Source organism: Coregonus clupeaformis, chromosome 30 (genome assembly GCF_020615455.1).
Source record: "Coregonus clupeaformis isolate EN_2021a chromosome 30, ASM2061545v1, whole genome shotgun sequence".
Lineage (NCBI taxonomy): Eukaryota > Metazoa > Chordata > Actinopteri > Salmoniformes > Salmonidae > Coregonus > Coregonus clupeaformis.
This window is the reverse complement of record NC_059221.1, coordinates 22,701,736-22,715,935: the sequence shown is the minus strand read 5'-3', so window position 1 is coordinate 22,715,935 and position 14,200 is coordinate 22,701,736. Positions and strand designations below refer to the sequence as shown.

Here is a 14,200-nt window from a genome sequence, read left to right as displayed (position 1 = left end):
GAACGCGTCTCCTTCCTGAGCGGTATGATGGCTGCGTGGTCCCATGGTGTTTATACTTGCGTACTATTGTTTGTACAGATGAACGTGGTACCTTCAGGCGTTTGGAAATTGCTCCCAAAGATGAACCAGACTTGTGGAGGTCTACAATCTTTTTTCTGAGGTCTTGGCTGATTTCTTTTGATTTTCCCATGATGTCAAGCAAAGAGGCACTGTGTTTGAAGGTAGGCCTTGAAATACATCCACAGGTACACATCCAATTGATTCAAATTATGTCAATTAGTCTATCAGAAGCTTCTAAAGCCATGACATCATTTTCTGGAATTTTCCAAGCTGTTTAAAGGCACAGTCAACTTAATTTTAATGACTCCAACCTAACTGTATGTAAACTTCCGACTTCAACTGTATGTGCCCTGTCACACGCACAAGGTCTTGGCTGTTAAATGAAGTGCAATAATCTTTTGAATCCCATGTAATTAAATTGTTTTCTGATGGTTCTTAAATGAGCACACCACCAAAATAAGATGAAAGGCAATGCACTGTATGCTATTTCTTTACCAGACTATGAGAAACACAGCAATCACACACAAACACACTTTGCCTTACTCAAGATACACAATCATACGTATCCCATAAATTATGAAATGTCAAAAGACAACAAAGAAGTTGTGACGAGTACTGAGGATACGAAGAGGCAGGACGCAGACATCAACAATGTAAAGGTTTACTTAACACTGAGCAAGAGAACAACAAAGAGTGAGTACACGACAAGACACTAACAATCACACACAACACAACACTGAACAGTCCAGGGTATATAAGGGTGGTGATGAGATGATGAGGTGAATAGGGTGTGTTGGTTTTCATTCCGGTGGTGCGCTCAGACAGGTGGCTCAGTAGACCGGTGAATCAGAGTGCCGGAGGGGAGCCACGGGAGGAGACATGACAGAAGTGAGGCTGGCCGTGGCCCACCTCAGCGACCTGGAGAGCAGAAGGAAGACCAGTTAGTGTCAAAAAACAGCATGATTTGGAGAACCGATCTACGACCACCAGGACTTTGGTGAAGCCGTCAGAACGTGGGAGGTCGGTGACAAAGTCTATGGACAGGTGTGACCAATGTCGCTGAGGCACTGGGAGAGGAACTAGTTTGCCTGCCGGGGCATTCCGAGGTGTCTTCGTTGGCAGGCGCTGGGTCCTCCTGAGTCGCCAGGCGGATGTCTTCATCCACATCCCAAATGACAGGTGCCACTATGAGAGACGGAGGAAGGATAGGACCCCCCCAGATCCTTCCTTTCTCCGGTATGGTGCATCCTGGAGAGTATGTCGGCATTCACATTCTGGGATCTTGGCCGGTAGGACAGAATAAACTAAAAGCAAGAAGAAATTGGGCAACCTGGCTTGACGAGAGTTCATCCATTTTGCAGCCCGTATGTGCTCCAGATTCCGGTGGTCAGTGAGAATCCGGAATGGATGGACTGCGCCCTCCAGCCAGTGTCTCCATTCCTCCAGAGCGAGGACCACCGCCAACAGCTCCCGGTCTCCAACTCCATAGTTCCTCTTTACGGGGGTAAGCTTTTTTGAGAAAAAAGCACAGGGATACATTTTCTCTGGCTTACCATGCCGCTGGGAGAGGACCCCACACACGCCCTCCTCAGATGCGTCCACCTCCAGGATGAAAGGACGAGCTGGATCTGGGTGTTTTAGGAGGGGCGCTGTGGTGAACTTCTCCTTCAGTCACTTGAAGGCAGCGTCAGCCTCAGGGTTCCAGGCCAGCTTCTGAGGTCCCCCCTTAAGGAGAGAGGTGAGCGGAGCGGCTATGGAGCTGAAGGACCTGATGAAACACCGGTAGAAATTTGCGAAGCCCAGGAAGCTCTGTAGGCCCTTGATGGTGGTGGGGACTGGCCATGACCTGACGGCATCCGTCTTCGCTCTTTCCATGAACACCCCGAGGACTGATCCTGTATCCCAGGAAGGAGATGGCCATTTCTCCCCCTTTACAAACAGGCTGTGTTTCCGGAGGCAGAGTAGTACCGATCTGACGTCCTTGACGTGCTCGTCGAACGTAGCCGAGCAGATCAGGATATCGTCGATGTACACCACCACCTGTCTACTCAGCATGTCTCGGAACACGTCATTGACGAAGGACTAGAACACGGAAGGTGCGTTGGCGAGGCCGTAGGGCATGATGCAGTATTCATAGTGGCCTGAGGTAGTGCTGAATGCCGTCTTCCACCCGTCTCCTTCCCGGATTTGGATCAGGTTGTAGTCACTCCTCAGGTCCAACTTGGTAAAGTACCGGGCCCCTCGCAGCTGCTCGATGGCCGACGGAACCTGAGGGAGGGGGTACCGGTACACAGAACAGACTGTGGGAAGATCTCAATTGCATACTCCTCGCGTCCTCTCTCCTTGTCTCCTTCTCAAAACCTATTGGATGAGAAAGCTAGAGGTCCCTCCCCTCTGACCTTCTCCTCCAATGGGTTTTGCGTGTGCAATTGAGATTCTCCCTAAGACAGAGAAGACCTCAAACATCAAGCTTTATCTTCAGAAGGACCCCAATGATTGCCAGAGAGAATGAAGATGGGAAGTTGTTGTGGTTCACTGTGGTATTGCAGGAGCCTACAGTATTATCGGCAGCATACTGTATGTTGCCAGAAAGCCTGCTTTGAACATAGCTAAGTATACCTGCCAAGTAAAACCATTTTTGATAATAGCTGGGTTACAAAAATGCTTTAATCATGCCAATTATTTTCCCAACATACACAGGAGAAGATGTTTTACTTTTTTTCATATTGCGAAAAGGCTGTCCTTATGTAGATAAGAACCCAATGGAAGAAATTGTACTTTGGTTATTTCTTAATGCAGTGTGGCTAGTGGGCACTAGTGTGATAGATTAGTAGTATCTTATGCAATTACAATAAAGGAACTGATGAGACAAATATTTTGCTTTATGGTAATGAGTAAGAAGATACTACTGAGGACCACAGAATGCCAATAGCAGAGCTCTTGCCAACTCGTAATCCTCAGGCTCTATGGATGTACCAAGGTTCCTGATCAGTCTATTATGAGATGAACAACCCCAAGACAAACCACAACAGAAGGAATCGATTACAAAATAAGTACATCTTGTTTCAAGTGATCAGCAGTTTCAGAAGAGATTACTGCAAGACCCAAAACAAGGAACAAGACAGGATGGAACACAATTTAGAATGAATGTTCAGTCTCATTGAATATTGAACTGTGCAGATGAGCCGGAGTCTCAAGAGGAGGGCTGTCTCTTTTATACACAATGGCATCTCTCTGAAATATAGCCATTCAATCAGAGTTGACCATAAACACATGAACATTGGAATTGCCCTGAGGATGGGGAGGATGACGGAATGGACAGCTCTAGGGTCTAGTAACATGTCTCACAGAAGAGAAATAACATCTCTACAACAATAAATTGTCTGAGAAATTAATGAACTTGTATTTCTCTACTGACTTGGTCCTCTTCATTAGGTTAGTCCATAAAGGGTATGTCTTAAGTGGTATTATCCTTCATTACTTGTTATAAGCATATACATGTATGAGCCTTTATGGTGTTTTATTATAAGGCTTATAATACGTTATGTCTCTATATATTTGCGGCTTTAAGTAAAATGTTACCATATTATTGTATGTCTGGAATCTATCCTGTTTTTACCATACATATCCTAATGTCTCTATACCAAGTACTAGGTCTCAGCCATGTCTTTGCCAGAAAGGTTCTTCTCCTCTCCCTTTCCCCTCCCTCTCCCCAAGTCCTTACCAGGATTAATGTCTCTTGTCCCATCTGCTTCCATGTCATCACTTTGTCTTTGCATGCCCAGGCCCTTCACAGGCTGAACAGGAAAAATATTTTTAAAAAGGTAGGACAGTGATTAATAGCAAGTTTTGCTTTTTCACTCACTAGTGTTTTGTTTTTCAAATTCCACACAATGAGGTAAATTGATTTTGATTGTGTGTCCTGAGGTTAGACATATTCTGGGCAACCAATCAAATCAGTTTAGCTCATGCTGTCTTTAGGGCAGATCTGAATATGAAAAACACAAACAACCAAAATGTTCAAGCTATTTTTGATGAAAAAAAACAGTGGTATAGTATCTGTATTGTATACATATTTCTAGAAGAATGTGTAGTATGCATGCACATTTTTCTGGAATGAACATGCAGAGAAATAGAAATGTAAATTTTCCTGAGAAATTGTAAGACATAGAGAGAAACTGTAATCCGTGTACTTCAGGATAAAGAGGTTGGTTTTATCTCTGATGTCTACATTCTGTTAAGATATATATATATATATATATATATATATATATATATATATATATTTATACACACAATTGCTCTTCTCATTACAAAACACTTCCTAAACCTCCAGGCCATTCTCCTGTGTGATAATGTAAAATGCTATTCAGATTCAAGGACAAGAATAATACAAAATGTGTTATAGGCTGCCTAGTGTACTTTGGATTATCATTGTCCTGTGATGTGCACGGTAAAGACTTTGAAACCATTTCCAGTACCTCACTTGGGGAAAAGCATGCCATGACTGACATCTGCTGGTAGGAATACGTCTGTCATGCAAAATACAGAACCGCTTCATTTTAGGGCCAGATATGCAGCAGATGCATAGTATGTGGTCCTGTGTGGCTCAATTGGTAGAGCGTTGCGCTTGCCACGCCAGGGTTGTGGATTTGATAACCACGGGGGAACAGTATGAAAAAGCAGGAAAATATATGCACTCACTACTGTAAGTTGCTCTGTATAAGGGTGTCTGCTAAAAGCATGTGTAACTAGCTACTGTAGTCTAGACCCAGGCCTACTGCTAGCTAAAATAACAGGATGCCTCCTCTCCACTAATGACTTGTAAGAAAATGGAAATAAATATACCATCATTTAATAATTGTCCCCCACAATGAAATCGGGGAGGGGACTGTGGATCTGTCTGCATCTGTTCGTTCGTTAGTAACGCGCGATAGCTGACACAGCACTGGGCTGATTTTGACGAAACTGAATGATGAATGATGCAATCCACTGATTGAAGTGGATTTAACAAGGGATCATAGCTTTCACCTGGATTCACCTGGTCAGTCTATGTCATGGAAAGAACAGGTGTTCCTAATGTTTAATGCACTCAGTGTATCTGACTTATTTTCTTTTTGCTTCTCATGTTTTCTCCAGCTGGCATCAAGAAGAGGTCCAAGGTTCCTGGGGTCATGATCACGCAGTTTATAGAGGAGCTACCGGAGGGCAAGAGCACCCCAGACTTCCTTAGCAAACCCATCGCTCTAACCATTCAAGAGGGTGAGCCCCTTAGATGTTTTAAGAGATCTGTATCAGGCCTATGCCCTCTCAGTGTCTGTCTATGTGAGATAGCTTTTGGAGTGTAATTCACATTGGGATTGAGGTATTTTATAATGAATCAATGTTTTTGCACATCGTACAGGTAAATTAGCCATTTTCAAAGCCCATGTGTGTGGGGATCCAAAACTGGATGTGACTTGGGGAAGAGCAAAGGGGGATATGTCAGACACAGAGAAATTTCAAAACAAATATGAAGAAGCTACTGGTGAATACACTTTAGAGGTGAGTCTAACCTTGTGCAATGGCATGCATATAACCCATTAATCCAGTCAGTTATATAGTTGATTTATTTCACCAGATTCCCAGAGTGTCTGGAGAGGAGACAGACACTTACAAATGCTATGCTACAAATGAATATGGCAATGCTATTTGCACTGCAGCATTGAATGTGATTGAGGGTGAGAATGCCTGGTATACATATTATATGTTTTCTTACACTTCATATAACTTTGTATGATGAGTTGGGTCTTTGTATGTTGGTGCTAATCTTTAACATCTCTCATTAGTTGGATTCAAGAAGAAGAAGGCCATGGAGCAGCTGGAAGACGTAGGTGGGTCTTTTCATTCATCTATCCATGATAATGCTAAATTCATAACCAAGTGGGAAGGTGGTATTTACCACATACGACTAGGAAGAATCCACTTGAACGCCCCTCCAACTTGTACTAGTGGGAAACAGCATCTATAGTCCCTCAGCATCTGCAGTCCCTCAGCATCCATAGTATCAATAGTTTATATAGTCATAAATGCTAGGGTCTCCATAGACTCTATAGTCTTGCCGCTTCCCATACATATAGAATAGCACCTTGTGCTATTACCTGAGCTCCGACTTCTCCCACATGCTGACCTCTGACGTGACCTACTAAGGAAATTACCTCGATAACAACATTGTCGGCAGTTAAAAGTAACAGCAAAACATTTTTTATAAAAATAAACAATCTATTAATATGGTTTTTGAACATAATTTGTTTACAAGCAAGATATATGTACTTTTAGTTGATGCAGCTTGATGGCCATTAGCCAATCAGTGTTTCTCAACAAGTTCAAAGGACGTGAATGCATCCAACTGGTATTTACGACTTCACAACTGGTAATTACCACCTTCCCACTTGGTTATTAACGCAGCACAAGCGTAAGAAACCTACAACAACAACAAAGGAGGAGTATTTGGAGTCATGGAGTTGTCAGTCTGTGGCCCAATATTTTCAGCTGCTTAATAAAAACCAGCATTACTTATGGAAACCATTGATTGATTGTGAAAAGCACATTTTATAATTGTGTTTACACTGAGTGTACAAAACATTAAGAACACCTTCCTAACATTGAGTTGTACAAATCTTAAATCTTTTGTCTTGCCTATTCACCCTGTGAATGGTGCACACACACACACAATCCATGTCTCAATTGTCTCGGGGCTTAGAAATCTTTCTTTAACCTGTCTCCACCCCTTTATATACACTGATTGACGTGGATTTAACAAGTGACATCAATAAGGGATCATAGCGTTCACCTGGATTCACCTGGCCAGTCTTTATCACGGAAAGAGCAGGGGTCCTTAATGTTTTGTACACTCAGCGTATGTGTTTGCTTACGATGTCATCTGGTAACGTTGATCATTACATGTATAATCGTGAACCTCAGTTCTCTGATAATATGAGTATATCACATACAGTACCAGTCAAAAGTTTGGACACACCTACTCATTCCAGGGTTTTTCTTTATTTTTACTATTTTCTACATCGTAGAAGACATCAAAACTTTGAAATAACACATAAGGAATTATGTAGTAACCAAAAAAGTGTTAAACAAATCAAAATATATGTTATATTTCAGATTCGTCAAAGTAGCCATCCTTTGCCTTGATGACAGTTTTGCACACTCTTGGCATTCTCTCAACCAGCTTCATGAGGTAGTCACCTGGAATGCATTAAAATTAATTAACAGGTATGCCTTGTTAAAAGTTAATTTGCGGAATTTCTTTCCTTCTTAATACGTTTGCGCCAATCAGTTGTGTGTGACAAGGTGTGTGGGGTATACAGAAGATAGCCCTATTTGGTAAAAGACAAAGTCCATATTATGGCAAGAACCGCAGAGTGAAGGAAAAGCAGCCAACAAGTGCTCAGCATATGTGGGAACTCCTTCAAGACTGTTGGAAAAGCATTCCTCATGAAGCTGGTTGAGAGAATGCCAAGATTGTTGTGATGGAAATGTTTATGTTTGTACTTTTCTATTCTATACATTTCTATGTTTGTGCTTTTCTATAAACCAATTTCTTTCTTCATGCAAGTGACTGATCGGACGAATCCTCACTTTGGCAGTACGCCCAGACCTTGTTTTGAGAACGAAAGATATCTCAGTTTCAAGGTCTCAGCTTTGAGAGTAAAAGCCTCGTGAGGTATTGGTCTGTCACATGTTATGAACCAGTATTGGTTGGTCACATGAATAGAACAAAACGATAATGATGAATTCATTATGCTAAATCATGCAAATATAACTTGTCTGTGTATAGCCGTGTATAAGACAACTGCTGGGACTGCCCCAGCAGAGCTCCTGAATGACATGTGTGCTATGGTGCATTGAGTTGGTTGGATTGACAATAAACTATGATTCATTTAAGATTGACTTCGAGTGTCCCTGCTGCTGAATTTCCACGACAATGTGGCATCACGGACATGATTGATTCTGCCTGCAGAGCTTTCCAGTAGCGGTTTGCAAGGAAAACCGGTGGCACATTTTATGAAGCGTGAGGGAAATTCCTGTCTGACTAAAAGAGGACGAGGACCGCCCAGACCAGACCCTTACTGTGAGCTGCCCAGGAGGAGACACATCATCTGCGAACAATTGAGGGACGGCAACTGATTTCAGTAAGTCAATTTAAATGAATTTGTATTAAAAAATAAAAAATATATATAAAACCAATGAAACTCAACATAAAGATGTAGAAGAGGGTACCACAAGCCATAGGTAATAGCACGAGGTGCTATTCTATATGTATGGGAAGCGGAAAGACTATAGAGTCTATAGAGAACCTAGCATTTATGACTATATAAACTATTGATACTATGGATGCTGAGGGACTGCAGATGCCGAGGGACTATAGATGCTGTAGGGACCATAGATGCTATAACTATAGGGACTATGGATGCTATTGGGACTACAAATGCTTAGGGACTACAGATGATCAGGGACTATAGATACTGTAGAGACTATGGCGACTGTAGAGACTATAGAGGAACTGCAGAAGATACATATGATGTGGAAGAAGGCTAGAGCTAGTCTTAGAGAGAAGACTAGAGCGAGGGCAAGTAACGGTACCATGCCCCGCTGACAGCTGTCTGTAGGCATTTATAAGAGAAAGATCTACGTGGTCTGCAGCCACTGGTAGAGAATAGCATAAGGTGCACTCTGTGCTATTTTATATATATAGTGAAGATACATATGGTGCATAGCAAGTGACGACAAGAGAATAGTTGACGATGCACATGGGGTAATGAGGGAGATTACAGAGTGTGTTTGGGAATAGTACTAAGTGAATGTGGATGTGAAAGTTGTGTATGTTGTGCATGTGGAAAGGACGTGTTTTGACAACAAAAGATATCTCAGTTTCAAGGTCTCAGCTTAGAAGAAGCCTTGTGAGGTATTGGTCTGTCACATGTTATGAACCAGTATCGGTCGTTTACATGAATAGAACAAAATGGTAATGATGAATTAATTATGCTAAATCATGCAAATATAACTTGTCTGTGTATAGCCGTATATAAGACAACTGCTGGGACTGCCCCAGCAGAGCTCCTGATTGACGTGTACTATGGTGCATTGAGTTGGTTGGAACCTCTCCAGCGCGCTGACAATAAACGATGATTCATTTAAGATTGACTTAGAGTGTCCCTGGTGTTGAATTTCCATGACAGTGTTCAAAGCTGTCATCAAGGCAAAGGGTGGCTATTTCAAATCTCAAATACTTGTTTGTTGTTCTCACACTTTGGATTTGCCTTATTGATAGGCATGAAATTTTTGTGGGCCCCTATATATTTGAGGTGAAATGTTTGTTCCTTTTTTCGTGCTCAGGAAGTGGGCGTGTCAACAAGAACTGCATTCGTCCTTGTGTTCGTCCATCCTTTGTGTTGGGTAATGCCAAATTGGCTAAACCCCAGGGGGAGAGCAATGTGTACCCAGTTTAATTTAATTCTTAGGCATGGTTCTACACTAATAATTGAAGTGTGTATTTATGGTAATTGTATGCTTGTATTACCTGAATTAGTTTTTGTGCATTTCATGCATTTATTTCATTCCATTATTTGTTGATTTGTTGCTTAGTGGTATATTCCGAGGTGTGAGGCCTTGATGGAAACAAGGCAACAGTAAAACTGTCGCCCCCCATGAATAAAAAAAACAATCAAGGTCCTTATGGGAAACTTGTTTCTGATGAGGAGATGCATATATGTACACAATTACATGACTGTAGCTCAAAAGGGGCAGGAGATATGCTTGTTCAAAGTTTGGTGGGGAACAAAAAGTATATTTTGCAGAAAATCTAATAGATAGAGTTTATAGGTCCTTATTGGAAACGTGTTGCTCATAAGGGGCTGACATACCGTACCAGTCAAAAGTTTGGACACACCTACTCATTCAAGGATTTTTCTTATTTTTACTATTTTCTACATTGTAGAATAATAGGGAAGACATCAAAATATGAAATAATACATATGGAATCATATAGTAAGCAAAAAAGTGTTAAACAAATCAAATTGTATTTTATATTTGAGATTCTTCAAATAGCCACCCTTTGCCTTGATGACAGCTTTGCACACTCCTGGCATTATCTCAACCAGCTTCACCTGGAATGCTTTTCCAACAGTCTTGAAGGAGTTCCCACATATGCTGAGCACTTGTTGGCTGCTTTTCCTTCACTCTGCCGTCCGACTCATCCCAAACAATCTCAATTGGGTTGAGGTCGGGGGAATGTGGAGGCCAGGTCATCTGATGCAGCACTCCATCACTCTCCTTCTTGGTAAAATAGCCCTTACACAGCCTGGAGGTGTGTTGGGTCAAAACAAATGACAGTCCCACTAAGCCCAAACCAGATGGGATGGCGTATCGCTGCAGAATGCTGTGGTAGCCATGCTGGTTAAGTGTGCCTTGAATTCTAAATAAATCACAGACAGTGCCACCAGCAAAGCACCCCGACACCATAACACCTCCTCCTCCATGCTTCACAGTGGGAACTACACATGCGGAGATCATCCGTTCACCCACACTGCGTCTCACAAAGACACGGCGGTTAGAACCAAAAATCTCAAATTTGGACTCAAGACTAAAGGATACATTTCCACTGGTCTAATGTCCATTGCTCGTGTTTCTTAGGCCAAGCAGGTCTCTTCTTATTATTGTCCTTTAGTAGTGGTTTCTTTGCAGCAATTCGACCATGAAGGCCTGATTCACACAGTCCCCTCTGAACAGTTGATGTTGAGATGTGTCTGTGACTTGAACACTGTGAAGCATTTATTTGGGCTGCAATTTATGAGGCTGGTAACTCTAATGAACTTATCCTCTGCAGCAGAGGTAACTCTGGGTCTTCCATTCCTGTGGCGGTCCTCATAAGAGACAGTTTCATCATAGCGCTTGATGGTTTTTGCGACTGCACTTGAACAAACTCAAAGTTCTTGACATTTTCCGGATTGACTGACCTTCATGTCTTAAAGTAATGATGGACTGTCATTTCTCTTTGCTTATTTTAGCTGTTATTGCCATAATATGGACTTGGTCTTTTACTAAATAGGGCTATCTTCTGTATACCCCCCTACCTTGTCACAACACAACTGATCGGCTCAAACGCATTAAGAAGGAAAGAAATTCCACAAATTAACTTTTAACAAGGCACACCTGTTAATTGAAATGCATTCCAGGTGACTACCTCATGAAGCTGGTTGAGAGAATGCCAAGTGTGTGCAAAGCTGTCATCAAGGCAAAGGGTGGCTATTTGAAAGATCTCAAATATAAAATATATTTTGATTTGTTTAACACTTTTTTGGTTACTGCATGATTTCATATGTGTTATTTCATAGTTTTGATGTCTTCACTATTATTCTACAATTGTAAAAAATTGTAAAAATAAAGAAAAAGCCTTGAATGAGTAGGTGTGTCCAACCTTTTGACTGGTAGTGTACATCGTCAGGCCCAGCGTTATGGGCGGGCCATAGGGGGCCTGGCCCACCCTACCGTACCTCCTTGCCCGACCCCCCAAAAAATATTGAAAGATTTATACTTTATTTGACCGAGATTTGCGTCGACAGAAAGATGTATCGATCTCAGATAAAGTATCCGAGTGAGCGAAACAGCGGCCCCCTGTCTCCGAATGTGTACACCATGTATCTGGAGGAATATGTCAGTCTCCCGAGTGGCGCAGTGGTCTAAGGCACTGCATCGCAGTGCTAGCTGTGCCACTAGAGATCCTGGTTTGAATCCAGGCTCTGTCGGCCGTGACCAGGAGACCCATGCGGCGGTGCGCAATTGACCCAGCGTCGTCCAGGGTAGGGGAGGGAATGGCCGGCAGGGATGTAGCTCAGTTGATAGAGCATGGCGTTTGCAACGCCAGGGTTGTGGGTTCAATTCCCACAGGGGGTATGAACAAAAAATAATGTATGCACTAACTAACTGTAAGTCGCTCTGGATAAGAGCGTCTGCTAAATGTAAAAATGTCATACTTTTTCTGGCCAGACAGCATCAGATACATGGGCTACATATAGCAGACTGCTAGTTTTAGCAGAGAGGAAGAGGTAAAGCGAGAGGGCTCACTCTCGCCAAAATCTGTCCTCAATAAGCCCAAAGCGTTTCTAAGGGCATGATATGCAGACCTAAACTTGTTGCCTGCATTCCCAAACTTGTTGCCTGCATTCCCGGCTTTGGGACAACGACTCGCATTGTTAGGGCGGAGACATAAGCATCTCGTCATTATATAGAGATCTCTGGTTTCAGCCACTTGCGAAATAGAAAGGAAAGTTGGCGGATGCACAGTGCACTGTTCGGATGCTGGCATCCCCTAAAGTAAATTGATGTTTTGCCAAAATTACATAATTACTCCTGTCTAAGTAGAATCATTCAAAATACTTTACCAGAGAGCATGACTTAGCCACAGAGGATCATTAGCTTATTTTAAATTGTTTTGCTGTGGATTGTTTCAAATCACAACTGCATAGGCTTATGCCTATTTGGGAAGCCAGCTATTTGGGCAGCGCGCGTGGCAATAGGCCTAGCTGATTATTGAGTTGCGGCTGTCAGTGAAAAGCATCTAAAATTTGTGAAAATAATGTCTTGAGTATAATTTAAAATGTTGAGAAAACAAGAAGGGTGTGTGGCGAAGATATGGGCTTCTCTCTCCAGAATGCATGCACTCAGCTCTCTAGAGTGTGCTCCGTTGTCTCCCGCCAATTCTTGCAAATTCATTGTTTCATTGTGTGAATTCTTGATTGTTTATATTTATCAATTCCCCATTACATATGTAACCAGTAGGCGTAGTAAATGTACCGTTAATCCCCATCATTTGGTTACATTAATTTCTGTTAATGCATGTATTACAGTAATTTACCATTCTCATTCTCGGAGCAGAAACGTTGTTTACAGAGTTCACAGCCTGCTACACTTGTAAGAAACAAGTTTTGTTTTATTTCATAATCATTATTTAGGAGTTTAGTCAATGTTTTTCAATGTCTTTTGTTTGGAGTGCTCCATGTGAGCAATGAGTATGTGTGTGGTTTCTCTGTCCTGGTAAAATTGAGGGAGCACGCACGCCTGGACATGCCAACCTGCTGAGTTGATACAACGTTGCAATTCACTAGCAGTAGCTCAAGTCAAGACAGATAGAAAGGGAGGCAGACAGGCGGAGTAGAGATTAATGCTATCGATTAACCGCGTGACAATTTTGAGAATCGAAAACCTTATTATTGAAATGAAACTGTTCCATGAAAATGCTGGCACACAGATAGGTAGAAATAGTAGGATAATTGTAAGCTTCCCCAAACTTGAAACTCACGAGCTGCCTATGGTCTTTATTATAACACCCATTAACAGGTCCAGTGAAAAAAACGGGCCCGCCTATAGAAATCAAATGCCCGTCCAACTGATTCGTTCTGGCGACCGCCCTGCGCATCGTGGTGATTAAGAAGTGAGTATACCCAATGCCCACTGAAAAATAAGTGGGTATATTGCGGATACCTGCGTATACCCTCCACTACACCATTGCTGGCCGTGACCCCACTCCCTGCGGGTGTCTCAGGGGGAGTTGGGATATGCAAGAAATACATTTCCATGACACACTACAAATCAAATAACCCCCAAAATTATTATTATTATTATAAATAACACATTCATTTTAACTTGGAGGTCCTGAGTTTCCGACGACGTGAACGAGGAATTAGAGCTGCACACATGTACAGGGAGACTAGCCACTCACCGGCACGGAAAGACCCCTCACTCATGCTTCTTTTCCTGGAACGAGTACCATCATAGAGATAGGTAGAGGACTCTAGTGCCCCAAAGCCATTTTTGCATAGGCAGCGCCATTGAGGACGTTCACCATTTTGAAGCAGTCAACTGGGTGGGACTTCCTATAGTTTAAGGAAGGATAACATAATTCCATCAAGGTCACCAGGAGGGATCAGCCAATAAATTATACTTGTGAGGAAACATTCCTTAACTGCAGGTGGCAGTAAATCACCAACCTTGGCTTTATACCTGTTCAAACAACACACTCTAGGTGGAAGTGTGCACCCTTTGAGTTTGTTTGCCAACTCAAAGATACATACAATAATGCGATGTCTAT

The 14,200-nt window shown here is 42.3% G+C and overlaps 1 protein-coding gene across 1 annotated transcript in view; it reads left to right on the top strand.

The window, feature by feature from the left end:
- LOC121546468 (immunoglobulin-like and fibronectin type III domain-containing protein 1) overlaps window positions 1-9,563 on the top strand; it is a 62,942-nt gene extending 53,379 nt beyond the window's left edge. Inside the window, exons 2-6 of the mRNA XM_045209386.1 lie at window positions 5,200-5,322; window positions 5,465-5,604; window positions 5,681-5,780; window positions 5,889-5,933; window positions 9,451-9,563. Coding sequence (XP_045065321.1) covers window positions 5,200-5,322; window positions 5,465-5,604; window positions 5,681-5,780; window positions 5,889-5,933; window positions 9,451-9,563 — 521 coding nt within the window. The remainder of the gene's footprint in view (window positions 1-5,199; window positions 5,323-5,464; window positions 5,605-5,680; window positions 5,781-5,888; window positions 5,934-9,450) is intronic.
- Window positions 9,564-14,200: the final 4,637 nt, after the last annotated feature.